This window comes from Lygodium microphyllum, chromosome 8 (genome assembly GCF_053477565.2).
Source record: "Lygodium microphyllum isolate KBCC chromosome 8, Lygodium_microphyllum_v1.1.10, whole genome shotgun sequence".
Taxonomy (NCBI): Eukaryota; Viridiplantae; Streptophyta; class Polypodiopsida; order Schizaeales; family Lygodiaceae; genus Lygodium; species Lygodium microphyllum.
This window is the reverse complement of record NC_141142.1, coordinates 58,206,343-58,220,067: the sequence shown is the minus strand read 5'-3', so window position 1 is coordinate 58,220,067 and position 13,725 is coordinate 58,206,343. Positions and strand designations below refer to the sequence as shown.

General features: G+C 46.3%; 1 protein-coding gene across 3 annotated transcripts in view; it reads right to left on the bottom strand.

Annotated features, from left to right (window-relative positions):
• LOC148032335 (antitermination NusB domain-containing protein) overlaps positions 1-13,725 on the bottom strand; it is a 95,999-nt gene that overhangs the window by 55,052 nt on the left and 27,222 nt on the right. For all 3 annotated transcript variants that reach the window (XR_015691610.1, XM_087682964.1, XM_087682963.1), the window contains exons 4-6: positions 3,208-3,262; positions 2,962-3,049; positions 2,340-2,435 (exon numbers count right to left, since the gene is read on the bottom strand). Coding sequence is in view for 2 of the 3 variants with exons in the window: in XM_087682964.1 (XP_087539090.1) it covers positions 2,340-2,435; positions 2,962-3,049; positions 3,208-3,262 (239 nt within the window). In the remaining variant the exon portion in view is untranslated. The remainder of the gene's footprint in view (positions 1-2,339; positions 2,436-2,961; positions 3,050-3,207; positions 3,263-13,725) is intronic.

Genomic DNA, 13,725 nt, shown 5'->3' with positions numbered 1-13,725 from the left:
AGAATCTACTATCTTCTTACTGCCAGCCCATGCAATCAATTTCAACGACTGGCGGTGCATTTAAAGTCCTGGATGGGTTTACTTTTGCATGTGGCAGTGAACATCCCCGAATTTCGAGACGTCGTTGCTCCGTCAGATCCAAGTTTCCGGCTGGTTGGGTTTCTATTTGCTGGTTGGGTTTACTTCTGCATAAAGTAGTGGCTCAGATGCGTGCCTTTTTTCGGGGTCAAGAGGAGCCGTTGATCCCAACTCCCCGAGGTCATAAAGACCCCGTGGGAGATAGTGCTGAGGCGGTGCACTACCACTTTATGAGAGAAAAGGTACTTGCAGGAGAGATTGACTTTGTATAAACCAATACACAAGATCAGATAGCTAACATTTTTACAAAGGCATTGGGTGCATAGAAACTTCGAAAGTTTCAAAGCTTACTTGGAGTTGCAGAGATATAGTTGAGCTTGAGGGGGAGTGTTGAGATGGCAAGCTCAACACGTGGGAACGTTGATGATGGACCACTTGGCCACTAACTTATCACTTATTATATTTAGTTTGTCGGCACCTACCTATAGCTAGTATAGTTATAACGCCAGACAATTAGTATAGCCAATTTGCACTGTTTGACTTAGTAGGCCACTTTTCTTTATGTTGTAACTTATCTATGTTTTATGTACATCGCATTATGTGTGGAAGAAGAAGAAGAAACCAGCAAGAAAACGTTTTGGCCTCCATCTCTCTTCTTATGTTCTTGAGTGAGCTTTCTCTTGTGTGTATGGTGTGTGTTTGGTGCAACAGCTCAAGCAAAACCCCCTACCACGTGATTCTTGACACCATGAGCCATTGCCATCTAACACCCAGCCTCGCATTGCCACTGCCCTACAACCTCGTGCTGCCCCACCCTCTACGTTGCCTCATCCACCACATTCCCCAACCTCCATGTTGCCTCTGTCACCTCCCTTACCCCACTTGCACTACCACCCACCATCCGCCCTCTATGTTGCCCTACTCCAGCCCGCCCCCCTTTGTATCACCATGCTACAAGCTGCACCTTGCACCCCCTATTCCAACCCACTGCCATGCACCCTCTACCCCCCTTTCAATGTCTGCATCGCCTACCCCATAGCCCCTACTCCAGCCCGTGCTGCCTCACCCACACCTCCAATCCATCGTTGTCTCCTCCTGCCACAAATCCAATACCTCACCTACGCTACCCTAGACTCCCCCTCCCCCCTCGCGCTCTCTCTCTCAGCTGAATAATAGAACACTTATCAACTGCTCCCTTCCTTTGCAATAGCATTTACTCATATTCTTCTTTAGTGTTTCTGAGTTTCTTCAACTCAATGTTTGCCATACACCATGCTTCTGCCCGGAAACCCTACCGTTTCTTGATATGGGGATCGTATGGTATAAGAGAATTACATGCCAATTATGATTGGTTACTACATGGCCAAGCTATATGCATGCATTCTAGAGCATAAGCTTAGTGTATGGGCATAGAGCCTAAGGTAGGCAGGCTTCAAGAGCACGTTTACTATGCTTGATCATATATTGACTCTGAGAGGTCTTAGAGAGGACAGTAGGGCACACATGAGGATTTATATTGTTGCTATGTGGATTTCTGCAAAGCATTTGGGAGAGAGTCTCAAGCCAAGCTCATCCAATGACTACAGGATGTTACACTCCAAAGGATCTGCAGTGGGGGATTTACACTTTGTATGAGTTTTACAAGGAGGGTCCATGCTCCACAAGGGCTTTCTGATATATTAGACAGTACTATTGGGTGTCGCATGCATTACTGCATCTACATCATCGCTGACTCCTTTACAATCACCTGGAAGGCCCATAGACAATTGGTCTTCTATGATACACGCCCCTTTAGTATATGCCATTCTAGCAAATCTTTGGTCCTCCATTATTTACTCCAATCAAGGGCACTAGAAGTAGCTCCAGGGGAAACTCCTCACATTGTCAAGAGCTTCAAGTCATATTCACATGTAGGCTCACTGTAGCTTGTTTTTCACACTATGGGATGTTAATCCTCAGCATTGCTACACATCCTCCCCCCCAAAAAAAGAAAAAAGAAACCTTGGCTTCATTTACCCATCCCCTAGGACCACTTTGTATACAAGTGGTGTAGATACTTTCTGCTCCACCCATGCTGTTAATTAAACCCATGTAATTCCATGTTTAACTTTCAATAATATCATCAAACACCATTAGTTTGCAAAAACTTAGCCCTAAAATAATCATGGCAGTATATGCATCTTACTGCTTAACATGCAGCCTCAAAACCATGAATCTTCACCAGCTAATGATCATATAAACTTTAAAAGCAATACACACACCTCATTAATCACAATTTTTGATGAAGTCCCCAGATGCAGCATTTCTGCCATGGCCATGTGAAGTATGCATTGCTGAACAACAGCCCCTCCTGGTTCCTGCAAAGGTAGACATTACGTTCTAGTTTGCCATTCTAGTAACACTTGAATAATTAACTTAGCACACCCTAAGTTTAAGACCATAACTCTGTAAACCTTTGAGAGCTCATGCTAGAAAGCTACTATATGGAGCTTGAATGATGATGACCCCTGAATTTATGTTGACTCTGTATATGCTAGACACAAAGTAGGTGATCTAACAACCTGCTAAGTTCCCTCAAGTCATTGATGTACACCCTGATTTCAACTCATGTCATTGAAACTTACCTGATCTTGGCATATATCCCACTTCCACATTAAGTTTATTACAGTTACTAAAGGAGAGAAAAGATCAAACAACAATGAAAGCTAGCAAACAAGGACATAGAAAAACTATGGAATAAAGTTGAGCTAGCATCCTACAATTTAAAGCCTGGTTGATTCCAACCTGAAGAGACACTCGCATGAAAATAGCAATGTTAAGAAATTGTTTACTTTCGTTAACCAATGTGAGCTACAGGAATCAAGAAGCAACTAAGAAACTTGCCTTCCACCTGACTGGAAGTAGATCTTCCAATATATCATCTTGCTGAGACCAACTGCTTGCAGTGACCTGGATAATATCCTGGGCCATTCTGTGCTCAGCACAATCAAATTGTGAGTTGAGTAAAAAGTGTGTCAAGGAAAATGTACGCAACAAGAAATTGAGAGTTAGATGCAAATAAGGATGTAGCAAACATCCTTGATACAAATTTGTGAGACTAACCTGCATTATCAAAACAATAAAGCTTACCTTAACACAAATTTATTGTAGACCAGAGGCAGTGGAGCTGTGAGAACAGCAGCTTCTGTTAAAAAAGAAAAAGAAAAAGAAAAGATTGTAGAAATTACAAGGGGCGCCCTGTCACACCACTCCCAACACATGAGGTTTCAGCTCTCTGTTAAAATGGAAGAAGAAACAGATGATTATGGAAAATAAAAGGGGCACATTTTGTAGAAAATACAAGGGGCACCCTGTTTCACCCTCCCAACACATAAGGTCTCAGCTTCCCAACATACATATAGCCTATATCTCCTACAATCATTGAAGGGGGTAGACATTGTAGGCCTAGTCTGAGTTCTAACCTTGTTGCAATATTCACGAGCTGGGCCTGCTGCCTCAGCCTCCAAACAATAGAACTACAGCAAATAGACACAACTCCACTTCCTTCCTTCCGCTCTCTCTAAATTCCATCATACCCACTAGATGAAGTTAGCCATTAGTGGTAGTCAATTCACCATGGCTGTACTCCTAGGACCTGTGGCATGCTAGATAGTTGACATGGGATGCATCTGACTAAGAATCTTTTTCTTTCCACTATCCATGACACTCAAAGACATGGACTTGTTGTATAATGATTAGTCTCATCAAGGACAATTCTCTCTCTCTTTTTTTTTCGTAAACAATTCTCTCTCTCTCTCTCTTTTTTCTTTTTTTTTCGTAAAAGGTAATTATATTAATTACGAAAAAAATACAAGATTACTGGATTACAAGATACATGATGACACAAAGCCATCATGTGAAGAGGTTTTCTCTTTCTCTCTCTCTCTCTTTTTTCTGATTACAAGATACACGAGGGCCCTCGGCCAACGTGTGGGGAAGCCCCATAGTAATGCACTGAAAAAGTTACACCAATCATGGCAACGACCCAGAGGCAATTGCCATATGCCACGGATGCAAATCCTCACGAGGGAGCAAGTCGGAGTGTCGGATGATATCCAGCTGCCAATGCAAGAGCCCTTTAAGCCTGGCAATATGTCGGGGTACATTAGAGGCCGAATCAAAGAGAAAAGCGTTGCGCGTGGTCCAAATGTGCCAGCATCCCCAATATCTGAAAAAGTGAAATAAGATCTTCTCATGCAACTGTGGCGGTGCGGAATACATCGGGCGCACAAAAACCCAATCGAAAGGAGTTAGTGAGGATCCCACCACCGCGCGCCAAATGTGCGACAAGAGTGACCAGATATTCTTGGCGAGCGGGCAAGAGAGAAAACGATGTCGGGCCGATTCCGCCGGTGTGGTACAGAAGAAACAATTGCCATTCGAGATGCGACGCTTGGCAAGGGCCGAGGCCAGAGGAAGACCACCAATCATTACCCGCCAAAGAAAAACCTTGCATTTGAAAGGTGTCTTATTTTGCCAGCCCTCCATCAGCGTTTTGTGCCACCATGACAGCGATTTCTGCAGTCCCCAAACAGTGTTAGCTTTCTCTCCCAGCCATTGGTGATCTTGAACAAGAAGATGATACACCTGATTAGTGGAGGCCTTTTCCAGACTCAGGCGGCCTGCAAGATCCCAGTCCTGCCAAGGGCGATCCACCGTCAAGGCAGGAAAGGGTTGCCGACCCTGAAGCTCCGACGAAAGCTGCTCCCACAAATCACGGTATCCACGCGGGATCTTAAAGAGTCGGCGAACAGTCCGAAATGAGACGAGGACATTGCGAGTAGCAAGGGTAGCATCCGCAACCGACATCACACCTAAACGGGCCATGCAATTAAATCTTGGTCTGAGTTGATGTTTATCTTCCCATGAAAGGAGTCTCGACACTGCCAACAATTCCAGCTGAAAGGAGTTAGTCTGCAAGCGGTCCCCCACTGGGTGCCAGCGGGCCTTTTGGAGCACCACTTTCCAAGAGGCGACCAAGTGCAGTAACAAAGAGGAAGAGGGACTGGAAACACGAGAGTCAGCATTAAGGACATGCCACCAGGAGGCCCGAAGCCGTGTGTTGCCATGGCGGAGCCCGCTGTCCTCAAGAAAATAACAGGCTATGATGGACCAAGGGTGGTGATCCACACACATGGCACGAAAAAGGGACCAACGGAGAGCTAACATATGAGTGTGTGCATCCAAAATCGCTCCGCCACCCATGCGCTTAGGGGTACATGCGTGTGACCAAGAAATCCAGGAAATGCCGGCCTGCAGTGAGTCCTTCTTCCATAGCATGAAACGGATGGGCTGAGTGAGGGCCTTCAAAGTAGTAGGAGTCCATGGCAACAATGGCAGGAAATACGTTAGCATTGGAAGCATGATTGTCTGGGCCACTTTGAGGCGGACATGGAATGGCCACGCTTGCGACTTCCAATACATAAACTTTGCTGCCAATTTTTGTGAAATCCACTCCAGCAGGGCTTTTGGCCGTACATCCACCCCCAATGGGTATCCAAGATGCCTGACAATGGAGCCACGGGAAACCACCCGGCCTTGCCAGCCTAAGGACTGCAAATCAGGCTCCGTACAACTGAGAAGGGCTGACTTAAGGGCATTGATGCGAAGCCCAGAGGCCTGACCAAAGAGTGTCCAAACATCTAATGCCCTTCGAATGTTGTCCCTGTCCGCCTGCAAAATCATAAAGGTGTCATCCGCCAAAGATTGGCTAACGAAGTGCTGACCCGACGGAAGAGACAGACCGGCCAGCTGGGCAGAGGCTGCCATGGAGGATAACATTGAAAGGACCGGGTGAGTCGCCAGGGCAAAGAAGAGAGGGCTCAAAGGACAACCCTGTCGGACCGAGCGTGCAAGGACAAATGGCTCTGTAACTCCACCATTAAGCATAACTCTGGAGGAAGCCTCAGCACTAATGGTGTAGATCAATCGGGACATTCGGGTACCAAAGCCCATAGCCGACATGAGGTCTGCAATGAAAGACCAGTCCACATAATCAAATGCCTTTTCCAAGTCCAATTGGATCAATACCACTTCCTGACCGGAGTGCCGCGCATAGTCAATGGCCATTTGCACATTTAAGATATTATGCAGAATGTTGCGGCCCTTAATGAAACCATATTGGAGAGGATGCACAATAGCTGGAAGGTGCTTGTGGAGCCGATTCGCCAGCACTTTGGAGTAGATTTTATACATGGAGCCCATCAAAGAGATTGGTCGCCAGTGTTGCAACTTTGACGGCGAAGGGACCTTTGGAATTAGTTTGATAAGGCCTTCTTTCCATGAGGAGGGCATGACCCCCGTTTCCCACACCTGCTGAAACATGGCCCTCCGCCCTCGTCAGCAGGCTCTGCACCCGTCCGCCATCGTCTGCAGGTCCGCCGCCTGCGTCTGCAGGCCCGCCGCCTGCGTCTGCAGGCCCCGCCTTCGTCAGCAGGCCCTCCGCCTGCGTCTGCTGGCCCCGCCCTCGTCTGCAGGCCCTCCGCCCTCGTCAGCAGGCCCCGCCGCCTGAGCCCCGTCGTCCTAGTCTGCAGGCCCCGTCTGCAGGCTCCGTCGCCCTCGGCTGCGTGCCTGATCTCCTGTCGCCCCTGCTTCGCAGCAACTCTGTGGCTGACGGTTCAGCAGAGAGAGAGTTCGTCCTCTGTGTGAAGACAGCAGTATGGCTGGCCTGGATTTGGATTTTCTTGATCGGACGGTGGCAGCCCTTGGCCCTGATTCCGATGCAGAGGAGCCGGAAGATATGGTGCCATGCACGGAGGAGTTGCCGCTGAGTTCGGAACAGCCGCCTGCCGGCAAACGCTCCAAGCCTACGCCTGATGAGCCCATGAGTCCTCCGGAACGCTCCTATGCGCAAGTGGCCTCTGATCCGGTGGATTCGCAGGAAATCGACTGGGAGCATTTGCTAGACTTCGCCAATACTCTGCTTGGAGATTATGTCCAGCATAATACCGAATCTTTTTCTGTTGCGGGAACGGACGATGTGCTGGAAGCCACGGTGGACCCCAAATCAGTCTTGCGATCCTTCTCCGTGTTCTATGACCGTGCAGTTATTCTTTTCTTCACTGGCAGGATCCCAATGCTTTCGCATATTCGCCAGTGGCTGCACCATCTATTGCAAGGGGAGTCGGTTGAGGAGATCTTCCTTGGACCTCGCGGGTTTTATGAGGTCCTGCTGAAATCGGAAACGCATCGCGCTGAGCTCCTGTCCAAGTTGCCGCTATTCTTTGATCGCCGCCTGGTTCATGTTGTGCCATGGCGCCCCATGGCCGACTTCCAGCGTCTGCTTCAACGCGAATGCCCGGTGTGGGTAGAGGTGGAAAACTGTCCGGCGGTCTATTGGCCCATGTTGAAGGATGCGATGGCAGTTGTGGGAACAGTGCTGGTTCCCCCAAGCCTCAGGGCGATGAACCGCAACCGTTTATGCATGCTATGGGACACGGCCAGGAAAAGGCCTGCGTGGCTTCGCCTCAATTGTTCGGGCATGCATCCTTTGTATTTTCGCTTAAAATGGGGCAACTTTGCGGGCCACTGCTTTTCATGTGGTAAATTGGGGCATTTCATGGCCGAATGCCCTGAAAAGCAATCGTCTTCGGATGATGCGCAGGTTGTGCTGCCCAAGGACGACATGGTGCTTGATGCCACGTCCCAGGAAGCCCTTCAGTCTCCTCATGTCATGGACAAAGGCAAACAACAGGTCCGAAGTGTGGATTCCCGTCGTACTGACTGGATTGAGGCACGTCCTCAAAAAGGCAAAAAGTTGGATGCAGGCCTGGCGGATCCTGGGCCTTCTGCTTCCCAGGATTCCGTGCGCACGTATACGCGCCGGAAAGAAATGGCCACTTTACAGCAGGCTCCGCGTCCTAGGGCCCCGTCGGGCCCCCGCAATCAGTCTCCAAGGAGAGCCTATACCGACGGCCCCAGAGGCCCACCTGCCAAGCTGGCGTTCGATGCCAAAGGAAATGTTATTACACCCTGGGATCGGCGTTATCCCCGCCCCTCTCCCAAGGCAGTGGATTGCCCTTCTACCTCCAACGCAGGTCGCCAGAATTCTTTTGCAGTATTGGCTGATTTTCTGGATGAGGGTGTCCTGGATGCTCTCGCGGAAAAGGTGAAATCGAGGCAGCAGGTGCCTCGTTCCTGACTTCCTTCTTTGAGGATACATGAAGATAGCCACGTGGAATGTGCGAGGCATTTGCTCTCGCCATAAGCAACATGCCATGTGGACCGTCTTGCATGAGAACCAGTGGGATGTATTGTGTGCAGTTGAGCACAAAAGTCACGGTGAAGCAGGAAAAGTGATGGATTGTCATGGATTCCGCCTGTTTTATGCAGGGACCCATGCTACGCACTATTCGGGCGTGCTGATGATTGTCCATGAGAAATATCAGCCTGTCCTTGTTAAAAATGATGTGCAGGGCCGCTTTCTGGTGATCGAAGTCTTATTTGAAGGCGAGATTTTATGGCTGTTGGGCCTCTATGCTCCGAATGATCCCGCATCCCGGCGGAATCTTTGGTCCACTTTGCAGGGCTCCATGTCACTCGGCCGAAGGGGATTCTTGATGGGAGATTTCAATATGTGTGTCGACTCTTCTCAGTCCACTTCAGGGCATTCGGTAATGGATACGCCGGAAAGCCGGGTGTGGAGTTCTTTTGCTATGCACGTGCTCAAGCAAGATCTTTGGTCGTGGCTTCACCCTTCTTTTTCAGGGTTTACTTTTCATTCCGCACAATATGCAACTACCTGGTCGCGGCTGGACAGAATGTATATCATGCAGGGCGATGACTTTCTTCCCGACATGCTGGAAATGAAGGTCTTGCGGCAATATGCGTTGTCGGACCATTTCCCCCTCCAACTTGAGATGCGGGCACACTCTATTGCACCTTTTGTGCAATTCCTGGATAGGCTCCCTTTACGTTTCAACTCCTCTTATCTGAAGCATTCAGTTTTCCAGGGCTATATGCAGCAGTTGATTGAGAGGTTCTTATTGGACTTCGCCTCTGAGGGCTGGCCTTCATTTGCACGGCTGCTCTCTAATGTGCAGCGGGTTGCTCGCCAGTATGGGATCCATCATGCCTCGCTTTGCCGCCGTCGTCGACATGCAGCAGAAGACTTACTGGCCTTGGTCCGTTCCTTGCTCCTGGATTCCCCTGATGATGATTTTCTGCTGTCTCTGGAGAGGCGGTTGGCCCATCTCATTCAAGTGTTTCAGCTGAAATCTTATCAACAAGCCAAGCTGCACAACTTGATGGACACAATGCAAGATAGCACCTGCCAGTCTCATAAGTTCTTTCGCGCCTTGCATGCATCTCCGCCCCGCGAAAATATGACCAGACTCCAGGATTCGGAAGGTCGCATGGTCACGGATCCGCAGACCATTGTCACTATGTGCAGAAACTATTTTATGGATCTTCTTGGTTCCTCTTCCTCGCCTTCTAGCCAAGTTACGCATGCCCGTGCGGTCTTCTATCATCTGGTCCGCCAGCAGGTTCCAGTTGATATGCAAGCCGCTTTGGAGACGGATATTTGCGAGGACGAGGTTATGGATGTTTTGTTGCACCTGCCAAATGATAAAAGCCCTCTCTCTCTCTCTCTCTCTCTCTCTCTCTCTCTCTCTCTCTCTCTCTCTCTCTCTCTCTCTCTCTCTCTCTCTCTCTCTCTCTCTCTCTCTCTCTCTGACATCAGTGAAATACTCAGTTACTACAGCAGATTGTGATAGCTTCCGGCACTAATGGAATGCACTGGCATATCACGAAGACAGCATAGGTGAAGCCAGGAGAGTATTGGCTCTACTTTCAATGAGAATATCCACTCTACATTAAACCATCATTGTTTTCTAAAAGATAAGTTCACAATAGTGAGAAGCAACCATGGCTGCCTTGCTCTCCACCACTCCACCAGAAATAGAAAAAATTTCAGAGCAATCACTTGGTTCCATTGACATCAGGTTTTTGGGCATTTGTACTTGTTAGCAATCATGTGTGTCTTGTGTGGTCATCTCCTGCGTGTGAGCCTCAATCTAACTTAGATGAGGACATTAGTAGTTCTGACATCGTATTTGTCTATCATTTTATGTGTTTTATACACGTTAGATGGAGGGCACATTAGTGCATTTCTTTTTGTGCACTTTTGGCTATTTTATTAGGGTTTGACCACATTTAGGGTTTTCCCTTCTGCTAGGTGGCAGTTGTTCTCTGTTAGGCAACATGTTTATAGGCGGACAGATTTCTTTCTTTACTGCATTCTCATACTGGCTAGTCTTTGCTAACCAGGGCGACCTCTTTTTGGTATTGGGCAGCCTCCATAGCATGCCAACATCAAGGCATATTTGCGTTTACTACAAGGACTTGCTTTCCAAGCACTCTGGGTCCTTTACCAGCCCCTGAATTAGCTATGTTTCCAAGTTGAAGCCCTGTTTACCTTTGCATTCACTGCTTCCTTTCTCTACCCAGTATTGTGTGTTCCCTTTGGCATCAGATACTTCCCGTCTACCTTGCCTCAATCAATTTTCTTCTGTACCGTGGCTTAACGGACCCCACTTATCCCGAGGACACCTCTTATTGGTCACCTTTATTCTAGTGGCGGCATCTTCTTTGTTTTCTTGCAAGTATTTCTTGAAGGACAGATATGGCTAACGTGTATGCTATGGGGGATTGCATGATTTGAGATCTTTCAGACCAACAACCATCTTATTACTATTTCCCATTACATTCTTTCGAGGCTTCTAGTTCCTAATTGGCATTAATGGCATCTCCTAAGTAGGTGCCACTCCTACCCTCTCTCTCCACATCCAACAAGCTGGATGGGACGAACTACCCTTTATAGTCGTGCCGCATGGAGTGCCTCCTCAATGACTTTGACCTTTAGGATTTTGTTATAGTCCTTGTACCCCGAGCTACCGTGGATCACCGTGATGGTGTGACCATGGATTCGGTTGCTTTATGGGATCAGTTGAATGCTTAAGTCCACTCTTCTCTCCTTTTGAGTTGTACATATTCTATGCTCATGCATGTTACACATATCCATATTGCTGCAAAGATTTGGGGGAGATTGGCATATCTCTTCCAAATCTAGACATTTGGACATCGATTATCTCGTGTTAAAGCTACAATAGCTTCACTACATGCCTTGGTGATGTGGCATGATATTATTCACTAGCGTGTTGGGTGACCAACATAAGGATACGCCAATGATTCTACAACTAGACTACACCCACATAGTCCATCCTTGGTTATGGCACACTTTATTGTGCCACCTCTTCTTTCTTAGCAGGTTCACACTTAGTGACCGCATGTACATATGCTGTGGTACTTTCATATTAGTCTTTTATCATGTTGTAAACTTAGTTCTTTTGTGGAAAAAAAAAAAAAATAAGAAGAAGATTTCAACCCTATCTCTCTGTGTGTTCAAGTCTCGATTGCTTTTGTGTCTGTATACTCTTGGGTGGGTGCTCACCTCTCTCCCCTTTTGTCTATTTTCATGGTATCAGAGCCATCACATGATTGTGCGGAGCTCAATTAAAGGCTGAGATAAAGGCGTTGGAGCAAGGAAGCAAGCAAGCAAGCAACAGGTAAGAAGCTCTTCCACCTTGCTCGATTTGCCTTAGGTTATAGCCATAAGAGGCTCCTGAGACTAGCAAAGCTACAGTCTCTGATTGCAATGAAACTTAGTAAGTAAGAAGAACGGTGTATATACTGCAAATAAGTCTTTTAGAGCTTGCCCACTGTGATTTTAGGCATTTGAGGTCATTTCGACCTTCGGTCTGGGCCTATAGGTAGTCCTAGCAGTAGTTTCTGGATATACATCGATTTCGGTTGTATCCGCTATTTACAAATGCATACGTTACAAATCTTGAATTTGTAAATATTTCAAGTATTTGTTGGGTTGTAGACACAACAGGGATTTGCATACAAATTGCAAATTGCAATTATTGTTATACAGTCAGTAAAAAAGACTGTGTGTTTAGTTGTGGTACACCTAGTATCAGCTTGCTTGTAGATTGCAAGTTATGCAAGGTTTTTAGTTTTGTCAAAATATCTAGCAACTTCGATCTGATTGTTAGTGAGAAGCTTGATAAGAATAATTATCCTATATGGAAGCTTAGCATGACAAATTTCTTAAAGGGTAAAGGTGTTCGGAATTACATTAAAGGAGACATGGCAATAGGATCTGAAGTTCCTACATGAAATGCTACTACAAAACAGTTAAAGGCTAAGAAAGATTGGAAGCAAACGCACAGTAAATTTATGCATTGGCTGTCCGTTAGTGTCACAGATAGCATAATGGGCTATTTGCAAAAATCTAAAACCCCTGCTATTGTATGGAAGAATCTAGCATGGCCGTTCGAAGTAAATACAAAGGCTAGAAAATTGCAACTCAAGTCAAAGCTGAACTAAGTAAAAAGAGAAAACCTGACTATTAATAATCATGCCTTCAAGATCAAGAGTATTGTGGAAGCTCTTGAATCTATCAATGTGGTAGTCAATAATGATGATGTTATGTGTGCATATTTAGATGGACTTGGAAATGAATACAAAAGCTTAAGGTCATCTATGAATACAAGGGATGGTATCCCTGATTTTGCAGGCTTGATTTCTATGCTAACACTTGAGGAAAAAAACATTGGCTTGGATTCCCCTTTTTCTCAAAGCAAAAACAAGTTTGAATAGGTGTTTTACTCTACTAGCAGAGGTAGAGGTCATGGCAGAGATCAAGGTGATGGTCGTGGTCAAGGTTATGATACACAGCAAAATAAAGAGGGACAATCTCAAGGAAGAGGGAGTCAAAGAGAGCAAGTTGCAGATTCTAATTGGCAACAAAATTCTGGTGCTTGTAGAGAGTACTAGCATTGTGGTCAAAAAGACCACATTTCTAAAAATTACTTCAAAAAGAAGGCTAAAATTAGAAATGAAAAAAAGTAATAAGCTAACTATGCATCTAGTAGCAGAAACAATGATGACAAAAGTGAACAATTGTTTGTTATGCAGCACTTTATGAAAACTATAACTGCTGATGGTTTATCAAAGAATAATATGTGGTATGTAGATTTAGGTGCCTCTAACCACAACTTCTCATGGAGAGTGGTTTAGAGAGATACGCAATCCAGAGTCTCCGGGCTATGTGGAGACAGGGGATGATACAACTCACCCCATTATTCATGTTGAAAATGTTCATTTGAGTATGCAAGATGGCAAATTTGACTAGAAACCAAGTGTATCATACATGGACCAAACACGTAGAGATACGTTACTATTTCATTCGAGAGCGAGTTCTAGCAAGTGATATTAACTTGGTTTATGTTAGCACAAAGGATCAAGTTGCTGACATTTTCACCAAGGCTTTGAGAGCTGAGAGGCTTCAACACTTCAGGACTATGCTTGGAGTTCACAAGCTCGTGCTAAGCTCGAGGAGAAGTGTTGAGATGTCAAGCTTTATATGAGTTGGCATCCACTAGGTACTTTGGTTATGTGGCACGATATTATTCACTAGTATATTGAGTGATTGACATAAGGATATACCAATGATTCTACAGCTAGACTACACCCACGTAGTCCATCCTTGGTTATGGCGTATTTATTGTGCCACCTCTTCTTTCCTAGAGGTTCACACTT